The sequence below is a fragment of the Carlito syrichta genome, unplaced genomic scaffold (genome assembly GCF_000164805.1).
Source record: "Carlito syrichta isolate Samal-C Ts95f unplaced genomic scaffold, Tarsius_syrichta-2.0.1 Scaffold306912, whole genome shotgun sequence".
Lineage (NCBI taxonomy): Eukaryota > Metazoa > Chordata > Mammalia > Primates > Tarsiidae > Carlito > Carlito syrichta.
In genome coordinates, this window is record NW_007251008.1 from 80,343 (window position 1) to 88,751 (window position 8,409).

General features: G+C 39.9%; 1 protein-coding gene across 3 annotated transcripts in view; it reads left to right on the plus strand.

The window, feature by feature from the left end:
• Positions 1 to 3,069: 3,069 nt before the first annotated feature.
• Positions 3,070 to 8,409, plus strand: part of USP3 (ubiquitin specific peptidase 3) — a 58,761-nt gene continuing 53,421 nt past the window's right edge. Inside the window, exons 1-4 of one of the 3 annotated variants that reach the window (XM_021715248.1) lie at positions 3,229 to 3,270; positions 4,379 to 4,494; positions 6,026 to 6,108; positions 7,340 to 7,471. In XM_021715248.1, coding sequence (XP_021570923.1) covers positions 7,443 to 7,471 — 29 coding nt within the window. In that variant the 5' untranslated portion in view covers positions 3,229 to 3,270; positions 4,379 to 4,494; positions 6,026 to 6,108; positions 7,340 to 7,442. Of the gene's footprint in view, positions 3,271 to 4,378; positions 4,495 to 6,025; positions 6,109 to 7,339; positions 7,472 to 8,409 lie in introns of all 3 variants that reach the window. The other 2 variants (XM_021715247.1, XM_021715246.1) reach the window with 2 other exon arrangements.

Consider the following 8,409-nt stretch of genomic DNA (forward strand, 5'->3'; position numbering starts at 1 on the left):
TTCCAAGTAACTGGAACTACAGGCACGTACTACTATGCCTGACTAATTTTTGATTTATTGTAGAGCCCAGCTTCTAATTTAATTTTTTAAAAAATATATTTTATTGCCGGGCTCGGTTGCTCAGCCTGTAATCCCGCGCCTTTGGGAGGCTGAGGTGAGTGGACTGCCTGAGCCCGCGGGTTCGAGACCCGCCGGGGCAACTTGGCGAGACCTCTTCTCTGCAATAAATCAAAAATCAGCCAGGCATGGTAGCACATACCTGTAATTCCGGCTACTCGGAAGGCTGAGGTGGAAGGATCACCAGAGCCCAGCAGGTTGAAGCTGCGGTGGCCGGGAGCGACCACTGCACTCCAGTCTGGGCGACAGAGTGAGACTCCCACTCAAAAAAAAAAAAAAAATATATATATATACATATATATACTTTATTGGAGTTTCTCTTTAAACTATAAAAACATCATATTTTTGTTGCAGCAAGTCAAACATCACAGGGAAGTGCAAATGAAAAGCTAGCAGCCTCCCCTTGTGATTCCTCCCAATATCTGCCCAAAATAATTATTGTTAGCAGTTTGATAGGTATTCTTCCAGACTTTTCTATCTTGTGGTTTACATGCATATGTAAGAAAATTAGACCCAATTGAATAAAAAACCTAAATGCTTTCAAGATCGGCACTGCCAGGTGCTGTGGCTCATGCCTGTAATCCCAGCCCTTTCGGAAGCGGAAGTGAGAGGACTGCCTGAGCTCAGGGGTTTGCAACCATCCTGGGCAACTTGGTGAGACCACATCTCTACTATAAATCAAGCAATTAGCCAGGCATGGTGGTGTGTGCCTGTGGTTCCAGATTCTTGGAAGGCTGAGGTGAAAGGATTGTTCTGAGCCCAGCAGGTTGAGGCTGCGGTAACTGTGAGTATGCCACTGCCTGGGTGACAGAGTGAGACTCAGGAAAATAAAAAACGGGCGGGGTGCGGTGGCTTAAGCCAATAATCCCAGCACTTTGGGAGACTGAGGTGAGGGGAAATTGCCTGAACCCACGGGTTTGAGAACAGCCTGGGCAACTTGGTGAGACCCCATCTCTACATTAAATCAAAAAATTAGCCAGGTGTGGTAGCATGCGCCTGTAGTTCTGGCTACTTGGAAAGCTGAAGTGGAAGGATCGCCTGCGCCTAGCTTGATGCTGGGTTGGCCATGAGTGTGCCACTGCACTCCAGCCTGGGCAACCAAGTGAGACTCCAACTCAAAAAAAAGAAAAAAAAGGGCTTACAGTTTTCAATTTCCCATTATTTCTTGTTTTGGTTACTTTTTTCTTTAATAGTGAAAAAGGCCTGTTTATTGTAATATAGTAAGGCAAGAGAGACATATGTAGGAACCAGATCTTGGAAGAGTTTGTTATCCTAAGAAATTTTAACTTTCTCTTCAACAAAATTTTGTTGAGCATCTACTATGTACCAGGTGGTAGATTAATTTGATCCTGAGTGTGTAGTTATGTTGTGGTACCCCTCCTTTGTCCCCAGGAGTCTGGCTGGTGGCTCTGAAGTTGAGTTAGGGAGTCAGCCAGGAGCTGCCTTGCTTAAAATGTGCATGTTCTTTGCACTTCTCTTCCCACCCCAGTGTAACATGATTGCTTGAGTAGAATATAGGGTTTTTTTGTTGTTGTTCTTTTGATCCACAGTCTCACTTTCCAGAGTCTTACTCTGTTGTCCAGGCTAGAGTACAGTGGTGTGCTTGTGGCCACCTCAGTCTCAAGCTGCTGGGTTTAGGTGATTCTTCCGCTTCAACTTTCCAAGAAACTGGAACTACAGGCAACTGCCATCACACCTGGCTAATTTTTTTTTTTTTTTAATTGTAGAGGCGAAGTCTCGCCATGTTGCCCAGGCTGATCTCGAACCCATGGGTTCAGGTAATCTTCTTGCCTCTGCCTTCTAAACTGCTGGAATTAGAGGTGTGAGCCACTGTGCCTGGCCAACATAGATTTTTTTTGGTTTGTTTTTTTGAGTCGAAGTCTTCAGTCTTCCAAGTAACTGGAGCTACAGGCACGTGCCACCACGCCCAGCTAGGCTGGTCTTGAACCTATAGGCTCAGGCAATCCTTACCCCTCTGCCTCCAAAAGTGCTGAGATTAACAGGCTTGAGGCTGCCCCCGGCCTAACACAGGTGTTTTAAAACTGCTTTCCAGGTGATTTTTATATCCCTTCCTTGGAAATCACTGTTACCTCTACAGGACTTTAAAAGAAGTTGAATAAGTGAACAATAAGCAAAATTTTAATCAATATTTTAAAAGTTTCCATGCCCCTTTTCTTCTTCTTTTTTTTTTTTTTTTTTTTATGAGTCAGAGTCTCACTCTGTCCCCCAGGCTGGAGTGCAGTGGCACGCTCACGGCCACCCCAGCGTCAAGCTGCTGCTGGGCTCAGGCGATTCTTCCACCTCAGCCTTCCAGGTAGCCAGAACTACAGACATGCGCTACCATGCCCAGCTAATTTTTTTTTTTTTGGATATATTGTAGAGACGAGGTCTCACCAAGTTGCCCAGGTTGATCTTGAACCCTGGGCTCAGGTAATCCTCTTGCCTCGACCTCCCAAAGTGCTGGGATTATAGGTTTGTGCCACCGTGCCTGGCCATTCCATGCTCCTTCTTACCTGCTTCACACCACCATGCATCAGCTAAAATAATTAATGACCTGATTATACCCTTAACAAGAATTATATGTAGTTGTCATATATTTTATGCAGCTGAGAATTACTTTGGGAAAACAAGGCCTAGTCTTCCTAATCGTATCCTTAAGTTGTGCCTCTCACTAAATAAATGGAAAGAGTTGTCGTTTATAATGAAATATGACCTGCATGGCAAAGATGTGATTAAAAGACTAGACTTTTAAAAAAATGTTTTTAATGAGAAAATATACTATTATTAACTTGGGGACCATATAAAAAGGAATAAGTAATAAAAGAGGAAAGTGTGTATGTGTTTAACATGGTTAAGCTATTTGAATGGAGTGAGCAATTAAAATAAGCAGCAGTTGTGGACATGAATTTAAATTCTTTTCAATGTAACTTTAATCAGGCAGCCATTTTGTGTAAGTGCCTTCACAAAGTAGGGGTTTGTGACTGCCCTCTATCTATGAAGTCATGGTACTTGAAATCTAACCACAGGATAATGGGGAGAAATGGGAAATAACAAGAGACAATTGGTATATTGTGTATTTTTCTCTTTATTAGTGTGCCGGTCCAACAAAAGCCCTTGGGTCTGTTTGACTTGTTCAAGTGTCCACTGTGGAAGGTAGGTGCCATACTTATTACTTCCCTGCCCTGTTTTCTTTTTAAAATTTGCCTTTAAGCTCTATGTCAAAATTGTGTTGATTTGGATGTAGTACTATTGTTAATTGTAGTATAAATTATCTAGGGCTTCCTTGTCCAGTTCAGTCCCTTTGTTCTGTGGTACAGCTTGGAAGAATATCTAGGAAAAAATGCTTTATATGGATACTCGGAAGGATTTGTTTGATAATCAAGGCAGTCTGCTAATAATATTTGATTGGAAAGATGAAATAAGGCAACTGTGAAGTCTTGAAATACAAGTTTACTTAATGGTTATTTTTTCAGCCTTTTATTTGGGTAAAATTTAAGTACACACAAAGGTAGAGAGTTAGTGTGATTGAACTGCGTGTCCCCATCATCCAGGGCCAACAGTTATTACCACACGACCAGTCTTGTGTCACCTATATCTACCCCATCCCTACCTTTAATGACTTTTGAATCAAATCCCAGAGATGATATCATTCTTTTGGGGAAAAAAAACAAAATTAAAAAACCCACTAAACTATTTACAGATAAAGGAATTCCCTTTGAAAATTACCCCATTGTGGAGTTCATTAATTCCTGTCTAGGATGTACCAAATGTTTCATTATTCCATGAAAACATTTTGATTTCTAGGGACTTAACATCTGCCTCATCTCACCTGCGTTTAAACCTCAGTCTTTTCTCAGTTCTTGGCTTCAAAAACACTTAAATACCCCTGTAACTCTTTTCTTCTAGCACAAACTCAAGGAAATATCAACTTCTGTGTGGTTTTGCCTGGTAGTAGCATATTTGTTTCTACTGTTCTTTTAGCTTAGAAAATCTACTTTGAGTTTACTTCAGAAGTTCATGGCTTAGCGAGGCATTAAGAAATTGTACTGAGTTACACAGGCTGAAATCTATATTGTATTTATCTGGACTATTTCCCCAAGTTCTCATAGCATGAAGAGAGCATCGTTGTTCAGTGAATTTTTGATTTTTCATATTTTGAGTCCTGGAATTGAGTATTTTTTTCCATGTACACTTAAGAGTACCTTTGGAAAATGTTAACCGTATTTCTTAATTGTGGTTGTTATGGTTTTGAAATCTCTAGGATTTGGGGAACCTGAAAATACTTTGTACAGATAACTTTTTTTAAAAAAAGAAGAAAAGTAGAAGCACTTAAATTCTGCACTTGAAGAGACAGATTCCTCTCCTAGATTTTGAGAGGTGAGAATTATAACACAATAACATTTATGTAGTCCTGTTCTCCAGTTGTCACCGTGCTCTATAGCCTGAGTCTTGAAGGTCATGTTCCCATCAAAAGACCTGACAAACTCTGGAAAATTGGAGAGATTTAATGTTCTTAGTAGCAAACAACAAACAAAAGTAGGCTTTGGAAAAATAAATTAAGAAATTTCTAGATTCTGCAGGTAGTTTGCAAACAAACTTAAATTTGGAAATTTGACATAGTATTGGAGAAATATGATTAAGCAGATTCAACAGATAATTGAGAGTAGCCTGAATTTGGATCTTGTTTTACATAACTGGTTAATAGTTTTTTGTCATGTGGTCTCAGGTGCTGATTGCTAGATATACTAGTTTTTCAGTAATTTTAAACTTCTTGTCTGCTGAAAAGATGTAAATTGAATAGTTTTTCAACTAGCAAACATAGTTTATCAGCATATATGAGTTATGAATTCTGTTGGTTTTCATACCATCTCATTTAAGTTATTTTTCAAACTTCTGAGATTGTTAGCAATCTGTGCCCTGTATAGTGAAACTTTTTCTCTTGTGCTGTAGACCGAAATGTCTAAGGTAAAATCTAAAACTAGGCTGGGCTCAGTGGCTCAGCCTGTAGTCCCAGCACTTTGGAAGGCCAAGGTGAGTGGATTGCCTGAGCCCGTGGGTCTGAGACCAGCCCATGCAACTTGGTGAGACCTTGTCTCTACAGTAAATGAAAAAAAAAAATTAGCTGGGCATGGTAGCACACGCCTGTGGTTCCGGCTACTTGGAAAGCTGAGGCGGAAGAATTGCTGGAGCCCAGCAGGTCAAACACTGGGGTGACCGCGAGCATGCCACTGTACTCCAGCCTTGGTGACAGAGTGAGACTCCAACTCAAAAAAAAAAATTCAAAACTAGATGAGGGCAATATTTTTATGTTATCTAATTTTTACAAAACTGTTAACTTGTTCTGACTAATGTATTTTGGTATTAGCCAAAGTGTTGCTAATCTTAATGTCATCAGTAATCATACTTCTTATTTATCACTGACATTTACGGGAACTATTTAGACATCTAATACATTTGGAGACTTACAATGTTATAGTTAAATGAACTATATGTAACCATGTAAAGATGATCAGTTTTCAAAGATTTTCAAGTGGTAATGCCCTTTATTATTATTTTGTTCAGTATTATTACTAATTATAATTGTTTTTCATAGTCGAATATTATAAATATTTGATATGAATAGGAAGTTAGATGATAAGATATGGAATCTATATATGCCTAATAGAGTTTACCTTTTTAATTAAATAGTGTTTCTTGACCCGTGTAATAATGTGTTATCTTGAAGTATGTGCTAAATGTGCCACTTTCTAATTAATTATGTTGTTTGGATTCTGAATAAGTAGTAGTTAAGCATAGAAAGAGAAATGCTAATAAAATAATCGTTAATATGCATTTGTTATGAGCCATGGATTAATTTAATCACCTAACAACCCATGAGACACAAAGTACTATTATCTCCATTTTACAGATGAGAAAACAAGCACAGAGAGGTTAAGTCACTCACCCAAGCTCACATGGCCAGGATGTGACAAAGCCTACTTTTGAACCCAGGTAGTCTAGTTTTTGAGCTTATACTCTTAATCATTATTTGACTTTAAAATTCATTTTAGTCCAGTTTTGTGGACAGAGGACCCATGTAAACTCAAGGTTTAAAGTACATTGAAAAAATGGAAAAAGACCATGATCAGATTCCAAGTTGAGATTAACACTTCCTCAAATGCCTGCAGTTTTCCTGGGAATAGAGGCTAGGCTTGAAGTTGGTCCTTTCTACTTGTCAGACCTATCCTACTTCCCCCAAGGTAAGTGTTGTTCCTTGGTGCAGTTGAGGTGCCTCATGATGAAAATGTCATCTGAACTCTGAGTCCTTTTGTTTTGGTCCCATTTCACCAACATTTGTTTGTTTTGACTGTTTTGAGTTTTTAAGTAGGCCTTGCCTTCTGCAAATTGGCTGCTTTCTAGGAGCTAGGAAGTTTTGTCAGAAGCACCTTCACAGTGATGGTCAGTGACAGCACTGTGCAGTCTTTAGGTGAATTTGAGTGCACACTGTGTGCATGTGTCCTAGTTTCAGTTTCATTTTGCATGTAGTAATATAATGATGTATCAAATCTGAGTTGAAAAGGGTTCTACAGTTATGTACATAATCAACTTTTGATTATCTTTGTCCATGGAAAGATATAGCAGTTTTTATAAGCTTAAGATGATTTGTGTTTCATTTGGATTGTTCCTGAACAGACACGCTTCCCTATAAGTGGAGCTGATTATTCAGGCCTTCAGATAAAAGATTTCAAGCCACACTGATGAGAAAGAGAGGGAAGATTATCCTGTTTTCATATCTGACTCTCAACGTTTTTTATTAAGCAGCATCCTGAGTAGAGCCTGTGGACCTGTGGGAAGTGGTTGAGTCATTTAATTTACGGAGCTTGTCTTTGATAATTACCTGAGTTGGGGGCTAGCGATTTGAGAAAAACTTAACAAAAAGCTATAGTGACAGCATCAGCAAAGGAGTTTATAAATGATAATAACAATGGTACTGAAACTGATTTGCATTGATAATGCCTTTCCTTGCCTGGGCCCAGCTTTCTATATGATTAAACTTGACTGTAGTATTTGATTGCAAAAAAGGAACATATTTTAAGTATTCAGCTTAATAAATCACTAAATGATTGAATGCTGTTATAGAATTTATTTCTTATTTTGATTTGATTGACATTGTCATCTCTTACTACTTTAATTTCCAAAGCAATATTTAAATTAAAGTAAACTTTAATTTGGTTTTTGTAAGGTATGTGAATGGCCATGCAAAAAAACATTACGAAGATGCACAAATACCCTTAACCAACCATAAGAAATCAGAAAAACAAGATAAAGCTCAGCACACAGTGTGTATGGATTGCAGTAGCTACAGTACATACTGGTAAGTTAATGTTTTCTTTAATGTTTTCTGGAAATGATATTTCTTATTAAGTGTGTACAAGTGTGTCTTATCTTCCTTGCCCTTTCCCTGCGGTCCCCCAGTTGCTCAGCCAGTTGCGGCTGCCATCACCTCCTTTTAGTCCTATTCCGATTCACAGGGAACCGGAGCCACCAGGATTGCCAGTCTTTTTTTTTTTTTTTTTGAGTTGGAGTCTCACTCTGTCGCCCAGACTGGAGTGCAGTGGCCGCTCCCGGCCACCGCAGCCTCGACCTGCTGGGCTCCGGCGATTCTTCCGCCTCAGCCTTCCAAGTAGCCGGAACTACAGGCATGCGCTACCACGCCCGGCTGGTTTTTTTATTTTATTGTAGAGATGAGGTCTCGCTGCCCAGGCGGGTCTCAAACCCGCGGGCTCAGGCAATCCACTCACCTCAGCCTCCCGAAGGCACGGGATTATAGGCTGAGCCACCGATCCTGGCTAGGATTGCCAGTCTTTACTCATTCAGATTTCACTTTACATCATTCCTTTCAATTTCCAGGCCTCCTTTTCTCTCCTACCCTCTGCTCCTGGCTCATTCCAGTAAACTTAGGGAAATATATCTATTTCTTTGTTGTTGTTCATTATTATTTCTTTTCTTTTTCTTGTGTTATTTTTTTTTTTGTAGAGACAAGGGTCTCACTGTGTTGCTGAGACTGGTCTTGAACTCCTGGGCTCAAGCAATCCTCCTGCCTTGGCCTCCTAAAGTGTTGGGATTATAGGTGTGCGCCACCATGCCCGACCTTTCTTGTGTTATTTATTTATTTATTTGTTTGTTTGTTTGTTTGAGTAAGAGTTTAACTCTAGCCGGGCTCGGTAGCTCAGCCTGAAATCCTGCGCTTTGGGAGGCTGAGGTGAGTGGATTGCCTGAGCCCACGGGTTCAAGACCCGCCTGGGCAACTTG